This window comes from Sciurus vulgaris (assembly GCF_902686455.1).
Source record: "Sciurus vulgaris genome assembly, chromosome: 9".
NCBI lineage: Eukaryota > Metazoa > Chordata > Mammalia > Rodentia > Sciuridae > Sciurus > Sciurus vulgaris.
The window spans coordinates 59,141,962-59,164,211 of record NC_136469.1 but is presented as its reverse complement, the minus strand read 5'-3'; the positions used below and the strand labels follow the sequence as shown (position 1 = coordinate 59,164,211).

The following is a 22,250-nucleotide window of genomic DNA, read 5'->3' as shown; positions in this document are numbered from 1 at the left end:
TGGAGAAAGGAGGGACTCTATAGAGGGATAAGAGGGGTGGCAGGGGTGGGGGGAGGAAAAAAATAACAGAATGAATCAAAAACTGTTACCCTAGGTAAATGTATGATTACAAAAATGGTATGCCTCTACTTCAGGTACAAACAGGGAAATAAGATGTTTACAATAAAAATGAATAATTAAAAAAAAAAAAGACACGGACTGGCAGATTAGATTTAAAAAGAAAAAGGAACCGACAATATGCTGTCTTCAAGAGACTTGCCTCCAAGAAAAGACATCCACACACTGAAGATGAAAAGTTGGAACATCATCACTCACATGGACTGTGTAAATAAGCAGGGATTTCCATCCTCATATCAGACAAAGTAGACTTCAAACCAATGTTAGTCAGAAGGGATAAAGGAGAACACATCATACTGCTGAAGAGAATCATGTATCAACAAGATAAAACAATCATAAATATATATGCCCTAAACAATAAAGCATCTACATACATCAAACAAACTCTTCTCAATTTCAAGAATCGAATAGTCCACAACACAATAATACTGGGTGACTTTACCAACCTCTCTTATCACTGGATAGATCTTCCAAACAAAAACTAAATGAAGAAACTATAGAACCAAATAATACAATCAATTATTTAGACTTAACAGACATATATAGAATATTTCATTCATCAAATGAATATACTTTCTTCTCAGCAGCACACAAGTCTTTCTCTAAAATAGACCATATGTTATTTCACAAAACAACTCTTAGCAAAAACAAAAAATAGAGATACTACCCTGCATTCTATCAGATCATAAGAGAATGAAACTCAAAATCAATAATAAAATGAAAATAGAAGCTACTCCACCACCTAGAGACTAAATAACATGTATTGAATGACAAATGGCTAACAGAAGAAATCAGGGAGAAAATAAACAAATACTTAGAGGTAAATGAGAATACTGATACAACATATCAAAAATCTCTGGGACACTATGAAGGCAGTACTAAGAGGAAAGTTCATTGCATTGAGCTCATTCATAAAAGAATAAAAATTCAACAAATAAATGACCTAACATTATTCAAAGCCCTAGAAAAAAGAACAAATCAATACCAAAAGCAGAAGACAGGAAATAACTAAAAATCAGAGCTGAAATCAATGAAATTGAAGCAAAAAAATTCAAAAAAGTCAAAAAAGTTGACAAAGCAAAAAGTTGGTTCTTTGAAAAAATAAGTAAAATTGATAAACCCTTAGCTGCACTAGTGACAAGAAAGAGAAAAAACTCAAATTACTAGAATTTGTGATGAAAAAGGAAATATCATGACAGACACTACAGAAATACAGAAAATAATTAGAAACAATATTGAAAATTTTTGCTCAAATAAAATAGAAAATCTAAAAAAACAAATTTCTAGAGAACTACAATCTACTCAAACTGCATCAGGAGGACATACACAATTTAAACTGGTCAATTTCAAGCAATTAAATAGAAGACACCATCAAAAGCTTTCCAACCAAGAAAAAACCAGGACCAGATGGATTCTTAGCTGAGTTCTACAAGATCATCAAAGAGCTAACACCAATTCTTCTTAAAGTATTCCATGACATAGAAAAGGAGGGAACCATTCCAAACTCATTCTGTATGACTAGTATCACCCTGATACTAAAACCAGACAAATACACATCAAGGGAAGAAAACTCCTTTCCAATACCCTCGATGAACATAGATGCAAAAATTGTCATCAAAATTCTGGCAAATCATATAAAAAACATGTTAAAGGATAGTACACCACAATCATGTGGGGTTCAACCCAGGGATGCAAAGTTGGTTCATCACAGAAATCAATAAACATAATACATCACATCAATAGACTTAAAGTTAAGAATCATATGTTCATCTCAATAGATGCAGAAAAAGCATTTGACAAACTACAGCATCTCTTTAAGTTCAAAACACTAGACAAACCAGGGATAGTAGGAACATAACTCAACATTGTGAAAGCTAACTATGCTAAGCCCAAGGTCAACATTTTCTCTAAATGAAGAAAAATTGAAAGCATTCCCCCTAAAAACTAGAAGAAGACAGGGATGCCCTCTTTCGCCACTTCTATTTAGCATAGTCCTTGAAACTCTAGCCAGAGAAATTAGACAGAATAAAGAAATTAGAGGGATACAAATAGGAAAGGAAGAACTTGAACTATCACTATTTGCCAAAGACATGATTTTATACATCAGAAAACTTCTAGAACTAATAAATGAATTCAGCAAAGTAGCAGGATATAAAATAAATACCCATAAATCAAAAGCAACTCTATACATCAGTAATGAATCCAATGCAAGATAAATTAGGAAAACTATCACATTTACAATAGCCTCAAAAATAAAAAAAAAAAGCTTGGGAGTCACCTAACAAAAGAGGTGAAAGACCTTTACAATGAAAACTACAGAACACTAAAGAAATTGAAAATTGAAGAAGATCTTAGAAGATGAAAAGATCTCTCATGTTCTTGGATAGGCAGAATTAATATTGTCAAAATGGCTATTCTACCAAATGTGTTGTATAAATTTAAGGCATTTACTATTAAAATCCCAATGATATTCTTCATAGAACTAGAAAAAGCAAACATGAAATTCATTTGGAAAAACAAGAGACCCAGAATAGCCAAAGCAATCCTTAGCAAGAAGAGTGAAGCAGGAAGCATCACAATACCAGATCTTAAACTATACTACAGAGCAATAGTAATGAAAAACAGCATGATATTGGCACCAAAATAGACAGGTAGATCAATGGTACAAAAGAGAACACAGAGAGACAAACCCACATAAATATCAGACAAAGATGCCAAAAACATACATTGGAGAAAAGATAGCCTATTCAACAAAGGGTGCTGGGAAAACTGGAAATCCATATGTAGCAAAATGAAATTAAAACTCTGTCTCTCACCCTGCACAAAAACCAACTCAGTGGACCAAAGACTTTGGCACTAGAACAGAGACCCATGCCTAGTAGAAGAGAAGGTAGGCCCAAATCTCTACCATGTTGACTTAGCAACTGACTTCTTTGTTAACAAGACTCCTAAAGCTCAAGAAGTAAAATCAAGAATTATAAATGGGATGATTTCAAACTAAAAAGCTTCTTTTCAGCAAAGGAAACAATAAAAAATGTGTGAAGAGAGAGCCTACAGAATGGGAGGAAATCTTTACCATATGCACCTCAGAGTACTAATCTCCAGAATTCATAAAGAACTCAAAAAACTTAACACCAAAGAAACAAATAACCCAATCAATAAAGGGGCTAAAGAACTGAGCAGGCAGTTCACAGAAGAAGAAATACAATCAATCAAGAAATATATAAAAAATGTTCAACATCTCTAATGATTATAGAAATGCAAATCAAAACTAAGATTTCATCTCACTCCAATCACAATGGCAATTATCATGAATACAATCAACAATAAGTGTTGGCAAGAATGTGGGGAATAAGGTACACTCATACATTGCTGGTGGGACTGCCAATTGGTGCAACCACTATGGAAAGCAGTATGGAGATTCCTCATAAAACTTGAAATGGAAACACCATTTGACCCAGTTATCCCATTCTTCAGTTCATACCCAAAGGACTTAAAATCAGCATACTACAGTGATGCAGCCATATCAATGTTTATAGCAGCTCAATTCACAATAGCCAAGCTATGGAATCAATGTAGATGCCCTTCAACAGATGAATGGATAAAGAAGATGTAGTACATATACACAATGGAATATTACTGAGCTTTAAAAAAGAATTAAATGATGGCATTTGTAGGTAAATGGATGGAGCTGGAGACTATTATGCTAAGCATAGTAAGTCAAACCCCCAAACCAAAGATGGAGTATTTTCTCTGATAAGTAAATGCTAATCCATAATGGGGGTGGTGTGGGTGGGGAAGAATGAAGCAACTTTGGATTATGTAGAGGGGAGTAAGGGGAGGGGAGGTGGTGTGATGGTGGAATGAGATGGGCATTTTTACCCTATATACATGCATGATTATACTACATTGTGACTCTGCACCATATTCAGTCAAGGGAAGAAGTTGTGATTCACTTGTGAACCATGTGTCAAAATGTATTCTACTATCATGTATAACTAGTTAGAACAAATTAAAAAATAAAATAAAGTTATTTAAAATGTATTGATTTGTTTTATGACACAGTATATAATTATAACAAAGAATCCTTATGTATTTGAAAACAATTTTCTTTCTGTAGTTGAAAAGAAATATTTCCCATTTGGCCATTAGATTTGGTTGGTTATTTAGATATATTCTGTATTTCATTACTGATTTGGTTGTTTTGTCAACTACTAAGACAGGTAAATATTCATTAGAATTGTGGGTTTGTCTTTTGCATTAAATTTTTATTTTATACATTTTCAAGCTATGCTATAATATACATAAATATTAATTTGCTTTCCTGGAATATTCAAGTAGTTTGGTACTATGAAATTGTCCTGTTTATCTCCATTTACTTTTTTGCCTTAACTCTACTTTTTCTGATGTTATTTTCTCATATTGGGGATCAAACCCAGGGATGCTGAACCACTGAGCCATATCTCCAGCCCATTTTTGAAAAAAAATTTATTTTGAGACAGGGTCTCACTAAGTTGCGTAGTGTCTCAATAATTCACTGAGACTGGTTTTGAACTTGTGATCCTCTTGCTTGAACCTCCCAAGTCATGATATTAATATATCTTTACCTTTTTTATTTAATTACAGTTTTTGGAGTATATATTTTTTTCATCCCTGTGATGTCAACTACTGTGTGTCTTGTAAGCAACATAATATAGGGTCATGTGTGTCTGTGTTTCTGCCAAGCTTTGTCTTTTTTTAATTTGGAATTTGGACCATTGATTTTTTTTTATTTTTTATTACAGTTATACATGGTTATACATAGTAGTAGGGCTCATCCTGACAAACTCATACACGTATGGAATTCAACTCCAGTTTATGATTCCTCCTTTTCCATCCCCCTTTTTCCTCCTGTCCTCCCTCCCCTCCTCATTCTCTTTCCTCTATTCTTCTAGACTTACTTTCATATGTCTATTTATTCATATTTGTTTTGTTTTGTTTTGTTTTGTTTTTACTTATGCATAAAGGTGAAATTACCTGTGGGATATTTATATATGCACATAATTTTTAAAAAATTTGTTCCATATTACATTTCCTTTCCCATCCCTCCACTCTGCCTTTCTATTTTCTTCTTCTACATTACTGACCTTCTCCATATATTTATGTTGCTCTTTCTTGCCCTCCTTCTTTCTTTTATTTAACTCTATCTTTTGTATATGAGAGAAAACATTTAAACTTGGGGTTTGGCTTATTTCACTTAGCATGATTTCCATCCATTTACCAGGAAATGCCATAATTCATTCTTCTTTATACCTGAGTGGAAATCCATTGTGTATATGTACCACAATTTCTTAATCCATTCATCTATTGATGGGAACCTGGGTGAATTCCATAATTTAGCTATTGTGAACTGTGCTGCTATAAATACTGAGGTGGCCATATTGCTATAGTGTGCTAATTTTAGTTCTTTTGGGAAAATACCAAGAAGAGGTATAGCTGGCTTATGTGGTGGCCTAGTTTTTAAAGACAATTCCACACTGCTTTTTAGAGTGGTTCTACTAGTCTGCAGTCCCACCAACAATGTACAAGTGTACCTTTTCCCCCACATCCTCACCAGCATTTATTGTTTGTATTCTTGATTATTCCCTTTCTGACTAGAGTCAGATAAAATCTTAGTGTAGTTTTGATTTGCATTTCCCTGATTGCTAAAGATGTTGAACATTTTTTCATATATTTGCTGGCCATTTGTGTTTCTTCTTTTGAGAAGTTTCTGTTCTTTTGCCCATATATTGACTGGGTTGTTTGTTTTTATGGTGTTAAATTTTTTGAGTTCTTTATGTATTCTGGATAGTGGTCCCCTATTGGAGGAGTAACTGGCAAAGATTTTCTCCCATTCTGTAGGCTCTCTCTTCATTCTATCATTTCCTTTGTTGTGCAGAAGCTTTTTAGTTTGATGGCATCCCACTTACTGATTCCTCATTTTATTTTAAGACTGCTTTGGATATCTTGTTAAGGAAGTGGGGGCCAGCACCTATGTGATCAAGTGTTGACCCTGCTTCCTTCAAGCACTTGCAAGTTTTCTGATCTAATTCCTAAATGTTTGGTCCACTTTGATTGACTTTTGTGCAGTGCAAGAGATAGAAACTTAGTTTCATTCTTCTATATATGGCTATTCAGCTTTCCCATTTGTTAAATTTTCTCCTTTTTAAGTCATTTGTTTAAAAGACTGTTTTTTTTTCCAAAATATATTTTTGGTGCCTTTCTCAAGTATCTGATGACTGCAGGTATGTGGGTTTCTCTCTGTGTCTCCTATTCTGTTCCATTGGTCTTCATGTCTATTTTGATGCCAATACCATGATGTTTTTGTCACTACATCTGTGGTTGTATTTTGTTATCTTATTCTTTGCTTTTTATTTTTTCTACCTACAATGTATTTATGTTCTAAAAATTAGCTTTATTTTGAATTGATTAATCATTTTTAAAAATTGTTATATTACATTTCTTTCTCTGGACTTTTTTTTCTCACCTATTTCTAGCATACTGATTTTGTGTCACCTGTCTCTACTATTAAGCTCATCCATTGAGGTTTTAGATTAAACTTTTAGTTTTAACTCTAAAATTTCCATTGTGTCCTAGTTTTTTGATTTTCTCACCTCTGGGAAATCAGCAATCTCCTCTTTTTTCCTTTGAACATATTATGAATATCTAATAAATTTAATATATGTCACATATCTTTGTTTCTGTTATCTATTGTCTTTTTCCTCACAGTTTTTAATCAAATGGTTATATTTCTCATACTGTCTAGTTGGTTTTTATTTAATGCAAAGTAAAGTATTTAAAAATATTGTAGATTCAATTTGAGATCTGGGATTTTTCTTCATCTAGATAGGAAGTGTTTGTTGCTGGAGTTCACTGGCTATTCTGGGGTACCCTAATCCATGAATCCAGGAATAGAGGTCTTTCTGTTTCAGACAGACAGAACTTTACCTAGCTGTTTGGTATTCCTACTCATTAAAGGTTCATCAGAGTCCCTTGTCTGCATACATTTTGAACTCCACATTTTTAGTCTATTTAACCTTGAGAAATGGTCAGTTAAAATCTGCTTTCAAATTCTGGATTCTCATCAGCCCATTGGGAATTGGCAGATTATTCTAGAAGAAACTTGTTTCTAATGCCAAACTATCTCTGCCAATCTCTTACTTCCCTCAGGAATTTGATTGCATAATCTATACTACCTTGTTAAATCTTAGTCTTTCAATTTTTGTTATTTATATATGTGTGTGTATATATATATATATATATATATATGAATAAGAGGGAATTTTGGAATTATATACATATCCAGGATTGATTGATTTTCAGTCCACTTACTGGCTAATTTTTTCATTACTGTAGTAAAAAGTGCAAATGTAAATTTATCACCTAAGGATTTTTAAGCATGCAGTATAGTACTGATAACTAAATACATGCTGCTATACAACAAATCTCTGGAGCATTTCATTGCTCACATCCATTGAACAATTCTCTTTTGCTCCATTCACCCAGCCCCTGGCATCCACCATTCTACTTTCTATTTCTTAAAATTTAACCTTTTCTGGAGGTTGATAACTTTGCATACAGTAGATTATCTTTAAAAGAATGGGCAGTTACATGCATACTTCAAAAGTATGTATTTCCTGTACAGAAAAAAAAATATAGGTTTTGTTTGCTATCTTAATTTTGGTTATATTCTTTGATGTTAACACATTTTATATAATTGTATAATATATCTATATTGAATCATGTAGTATCAAATATTATATGTGATTTAATAGTGTTAATCAATTTAAACTCATTTTAATCACTTGTTTTTCCAAAAAAGTACTGCCAGTTGCTCATATTCAGTGTAATTTCTTTGCCTGTTCAATTACAGAAAGTGGTGCTCAGTTGTAGAATGTATTGCACATTTTAATACCTGATGTGTACATCCTGTGTAACAGAAAGGGCAATAATAAAATAGCAATCCTAAAGAAAGAATTTGGCAGAAAATAAAAGAATTTAACTTAAAATTTCACTGTTTTAGTGCTACATATAAATGAAATCATGAAGTATTTGTATTTTTGTAACCATCTTTGTTTTTATTTTACATAGCATAACATCTTCAAGATTTACTCATGCATGTAGCAAGATTTTCTTTTTTAAGGCTGCATAAAAATTGTCATTGTATATATACCACCTTTTCTTTTTTTGTTAATCTGGTTCTGGACTTTCAGTTTGTTTTCTCCCCTTGGCTATTGTAAATAATATTGCAGCAAATGTGAGTATGCAAATATCTCTTCAAGATTCTGTTTTCAAATTTTTTTATATATACCCAGATGTGAGATTGCAGAATAAGGTAATTGTCTTTTAAATATTTTGAGGGATTTTCATAGTGTTTTCTTGAGGGGCTCCATCACTTTACGTTGCTATTAGTAGTGTTCAGGATTCCAATTTCTCCATATCCTTTTCAATACTTGTTATTTATTTACTTTTGATAGTGGCCATTCTAATGGTGGAGGTAATATCTCACTGTAGTTTTGATTTGCATTTTTCTGATGATTAAGCATCTCTGTCTATGCTTGTTGTCAATTTTTATATCTTCTTTGGAAAAATATCTAGTTAAGTCCCTCATCCAATTCTTTAACTGGGTTGTTCTTAGTTGTTGCTGAGTTGTACTTGGTCTGTGTATAGTCTAGATGTTAACCCCTTATCATTTATATTGTTTGCAAGTATTTCCTTTAATTCTACAGGTTACCTTTACAGTCTATTAATCATTTCCTTTGCTGCACAGAAGGTTTTAAATTTCATATTCCCATTTGTCTATTTCTGCTTTGTTGCCCGTGTTTTGATGTTTTATCCAAGAATTTATTACCAAATCTAATGTCATGAAGATTTCTCTGTGTAATATGTAACTATTTCCCACAAACTAGAATGATGCCAGGTATACAGATGACCTTCCAGAGACTTTTAAGTGAATAAATGAATTCAACATGCCCATATTTCTGTAACTATAATATCAGAGGTATGTATTAATGAGGAATTCTATCATAATTCTGTGATTTTAGGAATTTATATTCTAAAACATAACAAAAAATAAAATAGGAGAAATATATATGACAATAAAAGAATGGGAAAAGACTGGAGAAATGTTTTAAGGACAAAATTCTTTTTGATCTGGCCTCCACCTTTCTAGAGAGTGAAGCAGCAAACAAGCAAATGCTTGTACTAGAAATCAAACCTGCATCTGCTCCAGTGTTGAGATGACCCATAATGCCTTCATTTGATATTCATTACCCAAGGAACCACTCCCCAAAGGTTTAAAAGGGAGAGGAATCTTCAGCTGTTTGACCTTAGTAGATTGTCTTGTTCTCCGTCCGTCTTTAGTTCTGGATATGTGTGTGTGTATATGAATGGTATGAAGGAATTCATGCTCTGCTCACCAGCAATGTGGGAGGCATCCTGTTTTCATCACTTGGCAAAAGAAAATGTGCACAAACTCATTAATCATGTAGTGTACAAGCTGGGCAGAAAGCACCTTGAAGAACAAGGGAGTTAGGAAACAATGTCTGTCAAAGCATGTAAGTAATTTGTTAGGTATTTATAATAAATATCTAAAGGACTTAATATAGAACTGGTTAATCAAATGACAAATTCAAAAGACAACAATACATACATACCCTCATTTCATTATCTTGTTTTCTAGTGTGTTTCATTTTTAAAGAATGAATGTCTTTGATGCATTTTTAACTATGTGAAGAAAGTCATTTCAAACTACATTTAGAAGCTAAGTAAATACAATATTCCCTCAGCTGAGATGTAGAGGAGGACATTATACTCCATGAATCAAAGTGAAATTAAGAGTCCTTAGTGATTCCTGGGAGTGAACACATACTTTTGTGTAAGTACTGATTTAATGAACCACAATCCTCCAGAGACATCTTCCTCATCATCGGTCACAGAATAGGCAAATATTTAGCACAAAGTACAAACTACTTGAGTTCAATCTCTCATAAACTGGTCCACACTTTGTAGAAACATCCATAATTATATTTTTGTTTATTTTAGGAGCAGTCTTGTTTTGAGGTGCTTGAGTTATGGTTTACTGACGGTTCCTCTCAGACATATATTGTCTACAAAATAGGTTCTACTTATCAGAAGCCAAAATAGGCTTACAAAGGAAATGTTATTCAGATGAGAAGATCCTACTCTTTAAATTTTCTATGGGATGACTAATTTGTTAAAAAAGAATTAGTAGTTTATAATTATGGTGTGAAATTACCTCCAGACAAACTTTTGGATCTTGAAACTCCATAATTCCCACTAGTTTTTATTTATTTATTTATTTATTTATTTATTTATTTATTTATTTATTTATTTTTAACCTTAAAGATCTCCTAGGAAGACACTTAGAGACTATGAGTCATCTGCCATTACCTCTTATGAAGGATATGGATAAGTCAAAAATATATCTATTAGTTATCATGAATGGTGTCTGGTATAGCTATCATGCCTGATTGCTAGCTTTTTTATTCAGGATATTTAGACTAATATGTATATTGTTTAAATCATGGATGTAAAATGTGGGAAGTGCTTGATGAGGGGATATGTATGGATTGGAACTTGGTACCAGAAATTATGGGAGGTCAAGTTTCTGCCACTCTCCCTGGCCCTCGTGAAAACTAACTTTTCTCATTTTTTTTTTTCCTCATGTGGGTCTCTCCATTTGCCCACAAACTCTCCATCTTTCTCTTCCAATTCCAGTTGCTCCTAATGTCTTATTTCTTATGCTATAAACATGCATATGATTTACCATAATTCTCTCAGACTTTCTGTACCAAAATTTCACAGCTTTACTGCCCCTGGCTAAATTGTTTTGTTTGTTTGAGGTTTCTAGTTCAAATTATTCGAAAGAAAATCTGATTGGTCATGCTCATCACCTTTTCCTTTTGTTTTTAAACAAATCTTTATCAAGGTACAGTTTAACTACTAAATAATATCTAAATTAACTCATTTTAAGTATACAACTAATATTTTTAGTAAATTTACAGAGTTATGCAACATCACTGTACTCCAGTTTCAGAACATTTTCATCAACATGACAAACTCCCTTGAAACTTTGGCTTTTCAATATTACTTCCCACCTCCAGCTGCAGGCAATCACTAAATCACTAACTTTTGTTCTTATAAAAATGTCCTTTCACCAATAATTTGGTTTAAAATGAGCAACAGACCTAAACAGACATTTTTCACAAAAAGACATAAAAATAGGCCAAAGATATATGAAAAGAATGTTACATCTCACTAATCATTAAGGGAAGGCAAATTGAAACCACAGTGAGTTATCATCTCACTCCATAAAGAAGAGTCATTACCAAAATGACAGAAAATAAAAAGTGTTGCTGAGGATATGGAGAAAAAGGAACTTTTGTACTTTGTTCATGGAAATGTACATTAATATATTCATTATGGAAAATCATATAAAGATTCATCAAAAATGGAATTAGAGAATATCATGCTAAGTGAAACAAGCCAATCGCAGAAAACCAAAGGCCGAATGTTTTCCCTGATAAGTGGATAATGATATATAATGGGGGTGGGGAGGCGGGGAGTAAGAGAAGAAAGGGGGAACTTTAGATTATGTAGAAGTAAATGAGAGGGAGGGAGGTATAAAAAATGGTGGAATGAGACAGACATCATTACCCTATGTACATGTATTATTAAACAAATGATATGAATCTACATCATGTATAACCATAGAAAAGAAAAGTTGTACCCCATTTGTGTACAATGAATCAAAATGCAGTCTGTAAAAATAAAAAACAAAAATATTAAAAATAGAACTACCACATAATCCAGCAATCCCACTTCTGGGTGTATAGCCAAAGGAAATGAAATCAATATGTGAAAGGACATTTGCTCTCCCATGTTTGTTGCCATATTATTCTTAATGGCTAAGAAATGGAAACAACTTTCATTAAGTGATGAGAAGATAGTCAATGTGGTACATATGCACAGTGGAGTACTGTTCAGCTACAAAACAGGATGAAACTCTATCATTTGCAAGATGGATGGAACTGAAAATAATCATGTGAAGTTAAAAAGTCAGGCATGGAAAGACAAGTAGTACCATGTGATCTCACTCGTGTAGTGGAAAAAGGTCAGTTTCATTGGAGTTGAGATTAAAATAGTGTTTACCAGTGACTGGGGAGAGTGAGGTGGAGAAAGGGGGGGGGGGGGGGGAATTGAGCAAAGGGTACTTAGTTATAGTGAGAAAGGAGTAAGAAGTTCTGGAATGCTGTTGCACAGTTGGGTGATGATATATAAAAATAACATACATTTCAAAACACTTGATGGATGTTTTTAGCATAAAGAAATAATAAATGTTTGAAGAAACAGATGAATATACCCTGATTTAAGCATTATATAATGTACATAGGTATCAAAATGTCACATGGTAGGCTGGGGATATAGCTCAGTGCGTAGAGTGCTTGCCTGTCAAGCACAAGGCCTCAGGTTCAATCCCCAGCACCGCAAAAAGATAAAAAAAAATAAATAAAAATAAAAGTCACATGGTACTCCATAAATATGTATAATCCGTAATTTTTGTTTTTGTGTATCAGTTAAAAATAAATTTTTATTAAAAATTCCTTTCTGTATGTTTAATATAAACAAGATTATACTATGTCACATTTTGTGTATGACTTCATTCACTGAAAAAAATATTTTAAATTTCACAATTATAGCTTTATAGTAAGTTTTTAAATTGGATTGTGTGAAATCTCCAACTTTAAGCTTCTTTTTAAAAAGCATTTTGCTTTTCTAAACTATTTTCATTTGCATACCAATTTCTGGATGAGCTCATCAATTTTGAAACAAGAACTACTGTGATTCTGAAAGCGACTACATTGAAAATAGTAAGGAATTATTCATCAATTTAGGAAGAACTACCATTTAAAACATAAATATATAAATATTTAGGTATTTGATTGCTCACCAAAATGTTGTGTACTTTAATGAACAAATCTTGCATTGCTATCGTTAAATTTATTCCTAAATATTTTGTAATTTTAATGCTCTTGTACATGGAATTACTTCCTTTATTTTATTTTGATTGCCATTGCTAACATACAAAAATATAATTTTTAAGTATTTGGAATCCTGCGATATGATCTAATCTTTATTTTTCTAGGAGTTTTTTTTTGTGTGTGTGTGTGAATTCTTTAAAATTTTGACATAGATGATTGTACAGTCTGTGAATAAAATTGTATTTCTTCCTATTTCACAGGATGGAGCTATGGACCATCTATTTAGTCATCCTTTATCCATCTATGTATGTACTGTCTAGAACCTCGCATTATAATGTTGAATAACTGTGATAAGAGCAAACATCTGTGCTCTGTACCAGATCTTAAGGAGAAAACATTAAGTCTTTTACTCTTCGGGATGATGTTTGCTGTGGGCTTTTGTAGATGCCTTTTGTTATGGTTTGGATATGAGGCATCTTCCAAAAGCACATGCATGAGACAATGCGTGCACACTTCAGAGGTCAAATGATTAGATCATGAGAGCTGTAACCTACTCAGTGGATCAATACATCTGATGAATTAATAATTTAAAAAGACTACTGTACTGGTTGGTAACTGTTAGCCAGTAGGGTTTGATTAGAGGAATTAGATCCCTGTAGGCATGCCTGTGGGGTTTATATTTCGCCCTTGGCTCTTTGCTGTCTCCACTCCCTCCTCTCCCCTTCCTCTCCCCTTCTGGGCTGCCATGAGTGAAGTGACATTCCTTTGCCACATCATTCCTCCATGATGCTCCGACTCATCTCAGGTCCAGAGTCAAACGGAGTCAGCTGACCATGGGCTGGACCTCTGAAACTGTGAGCCCAAATAAACTTTTCCTCCTCTAAGTTGTTCTTATTGGGTATTTTGGTTGCAGCAATGAAAAGCTGACTATCACATTTTTTGTTTAGGAAGTTCCATTTTTTACTTGTTCACTGAGAATTTTTATCATGAGTGTCAGTACATTTTGTCAGGTGCTCTTTTTGCATGTACTAGTTCTGCTAATATGGTATATTAGACGATTTAATCTTTACATATATAGTCGATCTTGTATTTATGGAATAAGTCCCTGTTGTTCATGTTTCACATTCTTTTTTAAGTATTTCTGAATTAGTTTGCTATCATCTTATTAAGGATATTTACATTTGTGCTCATGAAAAATATTGGTTTGTACTCTTATTTATTTTCATTTTCATTCTTTTCTAGTTTTAGTAGAAGTGTAATATTGGTCTCAGAATTACATGTGCAGTGTTCCCTCTTCTATTTTCTGAGAGTTTGGAAAGAATTGTTGTCAGTTCTTGAATTCACAAATGGATTCTTCCTGGAGTTGTAGTTGACTTGGGGATTTGTTCATGGGAATATTTTTTCCCAAGAACAATTTCTATTTTAATTTTGTTGTTGTTGTTGTTGTTTTATGGCTTTTCAGACTTGCATGTCTTCTTGAGTCAATTGTAGCAATTTCTTCCTTTCTAAGAATGTTCTCATTTTATCCACATCCAATTTGCAGGTTTAACTCTTCCTTTTGTATTAGGTGATATAATGAATTACTACCAAAACTGATATTGATCTTCCTATCCATTTGTGGCTAGAGCAGGATAGAGTGTCACTGTAAAAAACAAGGTAGTCAAATGATATTATTTGATGGAGACTAGAAGAGAAAATATATGGGGCATGTTTCCTTGGCAGTTGTGGGATAGGAGACATTCTGAGAGTAGTCTTATCTAATACAGAAGTTTAGACATTAGCACAAATCTTTATACTTACTTTCATTCTGAGAACTTTGTGTCGTTGAAGTAGCATTTGAAAGTGGAGGGTTTGTCACTGTTCCTTTGGTAGTGATGAGCTCACTCTTTGTGACATTCTGGGTTGTGGTTTCTAATTGTGCAGAAAAAGAAGAAAATGAAAATCCATCCAGAATACAACAAATCACTATCTAGTCTTATTAATATTCACATTAAAATCCAGTTACAACTTGAGGATTAACCTCTGAAAGATTCTGACCAAGATTTAGAAATACAGCATTCTAATGTTTACCTTTAGATGATCTAGATAATTATTTCTAAGAAAAGTGGAGTGGCATTAGTCTTTTCTAAGTACTTGCTATCGGTCATTTTATATGATCATCAACATAATCTTGTAAGTGATCACATCATTATCATTATACTTATGAGACAGAGAGAAATTAAGTAATCTCACCATAATCACATAACTTGTAATAGGAAAGAGCCATGACCTGAGTCAAAGCCTGTATAATATAAAAGTTAATAACTATGTTGGAAAGGAGGTGGTAAGGAAGCAGTAGTAGTTAAAAGTTGTATCACGGTTCTCATGCTGACTCAGAGAGACTTTCAGGTGGGTAGAATACCCTGAGGAGGGATAGCAGGAAGCAGATAAAATATATTTTTAATTATACTTAGTTACTTTTTTGAAAAAAAAAAAAGAATTAAGATCAAATTAAGACTTTCAAAAAGGAATGAAAACATTATTTGTGTAAATATAAAAATGATGCTCTTCATTCCTCAAAATCTAGTATAGGAAACAAGGGGACAGTAAAAAAAAAATGACAATTAGTAACCATTTAACTAGATACAATGTTAGGAGATGGGAGAAAAAGCAGTTTAGTATGTTCCTATCATAGAGTAGGATGGAGCATGAATTGCTAGTTTCTTCCAGAAGTACCAGCTTCTAATCTAGGGCAACAAGCATCTACAGAATAATGAAAAATATTAGTGCCATTGAGGGAATCATGCTGGAGAAATGAAAATTTTTAAGACCTCATAAGTAGTAGATAAAAAAATCCTTGGGTAAAAATACTTCAGGAGCTGATAGGCAAACAAAACTGAAATAAATTCAAACATCAACTACATTCTTAGCATAAAAAAAAATGAGTGGAAATGGGCACAAACTTCAGAGATATCTTGAAGTATAAATCAAGAAGGAAATATTTGATCAAGTAGTGGCAGGTTGGAATGTAGCAGCAGAGCAGACACTGATGTTCATAATAGTACCGAAGAAGGAAAGGCCACCCAAGGTGCAGAAACTCAACGCTTGAGAATGTGGGAGCACTTGTGGGTAAAGATTTTGCTTGCCACTGGAACTCCCACATATGCTTGGGAACCATTAAATAGAAGTTCCTCTTTAGAAATTTTTAGATAAAATTCTTCGACTTAGTGAAAATTTAAATATTAGAAAAATATCCCATGGTTTAAATAATTATATGGAGAGGATACTGCGAATCCCACCACCACTTCTCCTCATGCAGCACTTGGGCCTGTACGAGACTGGTCAGAGGTCACCACAACTGTATTTAAGGAAGCCTTCGTTGCCCAATAGGGGCTGCCATTTCTATTATAGGAGTAACCAAACAGTGATTTCCACACGCCCACTGATGTTAGTACCACATCTGCCTGAACTGCTAGAGTGCATCCACTCTGGAAGGCCCCTCAGGACAGGGTGACTTTGTGACTCAACCATGGTACATACTGTGCCCAAAGTCATTGATAAGAGGCAAAGAAACTACAGAGAGACTACCCTTTGGTGCCCACCTAGAAATAAAGTATACATTTCATTATAAAACAACACACCCAAATATATCATCAGAAGGAAACTACTGATTAAGATAGTCACCTCATAAAAATGGTAGAGATAACTGACTGATCTATCAGATACATAAATATCAATGTAGGGGCCCAAGAAATATGGAATAAACAATGTAATATTCCTCAAAAAGTGCATATTAACTCTAGCAATAGATGAAATGATGGAAAAGTGTTTTAAAAGAATGATTATAAAAATCATTGAGAGGCCTGGGGTTGTGGCTCAGTGGTAGAGTTTGCTTAGCATGTTTGAGGGAATAGGTTTGATTCTCAGCACCACAAATACATGAACAAAATAAAGGTCTATCGACATCTAAAAAAAATCAAAACATCAATGAGAACCAAAAGAATACAGATTAAAAAATTAAATGAAGTTAGGAAGACAGGATATAAATGTAGGATATGAATGAGAAACTTGGTGAATAGATATTTTTGAAAAGGAATCAAATAGAAATCTCAGATATAAAGAGCTCAATAATAAAGACCTTCTTAAAAATTCAGCTGAAACCCTCAACAACAGACTAGATCAAGAAGAAAGAATATCTGAACTTAAATATAGGTCTTTTCAAACATCCCACCATTAAATAAACAACTGTGTTTTGGGGGGGGGGGGGAAATACCCAAAGGAGAGGAGAAAATATCAAGGGCATATAAATCTTATTCAATAAAATAGCAGAAAATTTTCCTAATCTTAGGAAAGTATGGTCATTCGTGTATAAGAGGTTTATAGAACACCAAATAAAACTGATCAGAAAAGATCTTCACCATAGCATATTATAATCAAACACTTAAAATCACAAGGCAAAGAAATTCTAAAATCCACAAGAGAAAAGTATCAAGTCACATTTTGGGGTATCTTTTTTACAACAACAGCAGATTTCTCAGCATGTACTGAGAAATGGAGTAATATATTCCAAATGCTAAAAAACAAGTAACTGCCAGTCAAGATTATCATTATACCTAGCAAGGCTATCCTTCAGAAATGAAGAATAAAGACCTTTCGAGACAAGCAAAATTGGGGAAATCATGACCACCATGCCAACCTTTCAAAACATTCTTAAGGGACCCCCTCATCAAGAAGTGAAAGTAAAACAACTACAACCATGAATGCATATGAAAACATTAATCTCACTAGAAAAAAAAGATATAGAGAGATTCAAATATTATCAATAGAGTAAACCATTAAACACAAAAATGAACCAGAGAGGAAGAAAAGAACAAAGAATAATCAAAATGGCAAGAAGTAAATCAACGAAATAGCAGGAATAAGTTCTTAACCTGTCAGTAACAATTAATGATAAGGACATGAATGTAAATTGACCAAATGATTCAATTAAAAGATATAGACTGACTCCAACAATATGTTGCCTACAAAAAACTCACTTCATTTAAAAAGATAGTGCACCACGATCAAGTGGGTTTTATCTCAGGGATGCAAGGTTGGTTCAACATCCGGAAATCAATAAATGTCATTCACCATATCAACAGACTAAAAGTTAAGAATCACATGATTATTTCGATAGATGCAGAAAAAGCATTTGATAAAATACAGCATCCCTTCATGCTCAAAACACTAGAAAAAAATTGGGATAGTGGGAACATTCCTTAACACTGTAAAGGCCATCTACGCTAACCCCATGGACAATATCATTCTAAATGGTGAAAAACTGAAAGGATTCCCCCTAAAAACTGGAACAAGGCAGGGATGCCCTCTTTCACCACTTCTATTCAATATCGTCCTTGAAACTCTAGCCAGAGCAATTAGACAAACCAAAGAAATTAAAGGGATTCGAATAGGAAAAGAAGAACCCAAACTATCCCTGTTCACTGATGACTTGATTATATATTTAGAGTAACCAGGAAATTCCACCAGAAAACTCTTAGAACTCATAAGTGAATTCAGTAAAGTAGCAGATCAATGCTCATAAATCCAATGCATTTTTATACATAAGTGATGAATCTTCAGAAACAGAAATTAGGAAAACTATCCCATTCACAATAGCCTGGAAAAAAATAAAATACTTGGGAATCAATCTCACAAAAGAGGTGAAAGACCTCTACAATGAGAAGTACAGAACACAAAGAAAGAAATTAAAGAACACCTTAGAAGTTGGAAAGATCTTCCATGTTCTTGGAGAGGAAGAATTAATATTGTCAAAATGGCCATACTACCAAAAGTGATATACAGATTCAATGCAATTCCAATTAAAATCCCAATGACGTACCTTACAGAAATAGAGCAAGCAATTATGAAATTCATCTGGAAGAATAAGAAACCCAGAAGAGCTAAAGCAATCCTCAGCAGAAAGACCGAAGCAAGGGTATCACAATACCAGATCTTCAACTCTACTACAAAGCAATAGTAACAAAAACGGCATGGTATTGGTACCAAAATAGACAGGTAGATCAATGGTACAGAATAGAGGACATGGACACAAACCCAAATAAATACAATTTTCTCATACTAGATAAAGGTGCCAAAAATATGCAATGGAGAAAAGATAGCCTCTTCAACAAATGGTGCTGGGAAAAGTGGAAAACCATATGCAACAGAATGAAATTAAACCCCTATCTCTCACCATGCACAAAACTCAACTCAAAATGGATCAAGGACCTCGGAATTAGACCAGAGACCCTGCATCTTATACAAGAAAAAGTAGGTCCAAATTGTCAACTTGTTGGCTTAGGATCAGACTTCCTTAACAGGACTCCCATAGCACAAGAAATAAAAGCAAGAATCAACAATTGGGATAGATTCAAACTAAATAGCTTTCTCTCAGCAAAGGAAACTATCTGTAATGTGAAGAGAGAGCCTACAGAGTGGGAGAATATCTTTGCCAATCATACTTCAGATAGAGCACTAAGTTCCAGAATGTATAAAGAACTCAAAACACTCTACTCCAAGAATACAAATAATCCATTCAACAAATGGGCTAAGGAAATGAACAGACACTTCACAGAAGAAGATCTACAAGCAATCAACAGATATATGAAAAAATGTTCAATATCTCTAGTAAGAGAGAAATGCAAATCAAAACTACCCTAAGATTCCATCTCACCCCAATTAGAATGGCAATTATCAAGCAACAATAGGTGTTGGTGAGGATGTGGGGAAAAAGGTACACTCATACATTGCTGGTGGGGTTGCAAATTAGTGCAGCCACTCTGGAAAGCAGTATGGAGATTCCTCAGAAAGCTTGGAATGAAACCACCATTTGACTCAGCTATCCCACTCCTTGGCCTATACCCAAAGGACTTAAAATCAACATACTACAGAAATACAGCCACATCAATGTTCATTGCTGCTCAATTCACCATGCTCAATTCACCATAGCCAGATTGTGGAACCAATCTAGATACCCTTCAATTGATGAATGGATAAAGAAACTGTGGTATGTATATATATATATATATATATATATATATATACACACACACTATATATATATACACTATATATATACACTATATATACACTATATATATATATATATATATATATATATATACACACACACAATGGAATATTACTCAGTCATAAAGAATGATAAAATTATGGCATTTGCAGGCAAATGGATGAAATTGGAGAATATCATGCTAAGTGAGATAAGCCAATCTCAAAAAACCAAGGGACGAGTGATCTCGCTGATAAGTGGATGAAGACATATAATGAGGGGTGGGAGGGGTTAGCGTTAGGGTTAGGGTTAAGTTTAGGGTTAGGGTTAAGGAGGGTAGCAAGAGTGGAGGAAGGAAGGACTGTATAGAGGGAAAAGAGGGATGGGAGGGGTGGGGGGAAGGAAAAAATAACAGAATAAATCAAACAACATTACCCTATGTAAATTTATGAATACACAAATGGTATGCCTTGACTCCATGTACAAACAGAGAAACAACATGTATCCCATTTGTTTGCAGTAAAAAAATAAATAAATAAATTAACTCGGGAGATTAAAAAAAAAACTCACTTTATTAGTAAAGATGCACGTAACATGAACATGAAAGAAGAAAAATGAGACTCCTAGTAAATTGAAAGGTAAAAGAAGAGGAATAGGTATTCTTATGTCTGAGAGATTAGGTTTTTAAGACAAAAAGTATAAAGAGTCAACTCAAGAAGAAGATAGAGTATTTGTAAATCTACATGTGTCTAATGTTGGAGCATCCAACTTTATAAAACAAACATTATTAGGCCTAGAGGGAGAGATTGGTTCCAATATGATAATAGTGGGGAATTTCAATACCCCACTTTCATCAATGGACAGATTATAGACAAAATATCGACCATGAAACATCAGGATTAAACTATATGATAGATAAAATGAACTTAACAAATATTTAGGGAACATTTCATCCAGTAGCAGCAGAATATAAATTCTTTTCATCAGCACATGTAGAACCTTCTCTAGAGCAAACCATATATGATTTCACAAAATTAGGCTTAACAAATTTGAAAAGTTATAATCATTTATCTTTTCTAAGTACAATGGAATATAAATAAAGTCAACAACAAAAGAAATTTAGGAAATTATACAAATTCACTGATATTGAAAAATGAACTTTTAAACAAAGAGAAGAAGCTCATTGAAGAAGTGAGAAAAAAATTTGTAAATTTCTCAAAATAAATGAAAATGGAAACATTATACCAAAACCTGTGGGATGCACAGAAAAAAAAAGATGAGGGAAGTCTATAGCAAAGTGTTTACATAAGAAAAGAGATTTCAGATAAAATATTCAATGCTACATCTCAGTAATTTTGAAAAGCAAGAACAAAACAAATTAGTAGAAGGAAATAAAGATTGGAGCAGAAATAAAACAGAGACTGAATAATCAAATAAAAGATTAACAAAACACAGAGTTTTTTTTTTTGGCAGAAGTAAATAATATCAACAAAACCTTTAGTTAGACTAACCATGAGGGAGAAAGACAAAAAGAGAGAAGACTGAAATAAATATAACTAGAGATGCAAGGGGAGTCACTATAGCCAACACCACAGAAACACAAAGGATCTTTATTAAGAGAAACTATATGTTAACAAATTGGAAAAACCAGAAAAGCTTCAAAAATTTCTGGACACATATGATCTATCAAAATCAAGCCACAAGGACATAAAAAAACCTGGATAGGTCAATAAAAAGGAATGAGATTAAATTAGTAGTAGAATGTCTCTTCACAAAGACAAGTCCAGGACTGGATGGTTTTACTTATGTATTTTACCAAACTTTTAAAGAAGAACTAATCTAATTTTCATTACACTATTACAAAGAATTGCAATGAAGGGAACCCCTCTCACGTCAATGTGTGAATTCAATAGAACTCAGCTACCAAAACCAGCGAATGACATAACAATAAAAAATTATAGACCAATATTCCTTATGAAAGGTATAAAATTCTCAATAAAATACTTGTAAATTAAATTCAACAGCGCATCAAAAAGCCAATTCATCAGTATCCAGTTGGTTTCATCCTAAGAATGCAAGGATAG

General features: G+C 33.4%; 1 protein-coding gene across 1 annotated transcript in view; it reads right to left on the bottom strand.

Annotated features, from left to right (window-relative positions):
* The window catches only part of EMCN (endomucin), a 163,404-nt gene that overhangs the window by 84,635 nt on the left and 56,519 nt on the right, over positions 1–22,250 (bottom strand). The window contains exon 4 of the mRNA XM_079153853.1: positions 14,940–15,050. Coding sequence (XP_079009979.1) covers positions 14,940–15,050 — 111 coding nt within the window. The remainder of the gene's footprint in view (positions 1–14,939; positions 15,051–22,250) is intronic.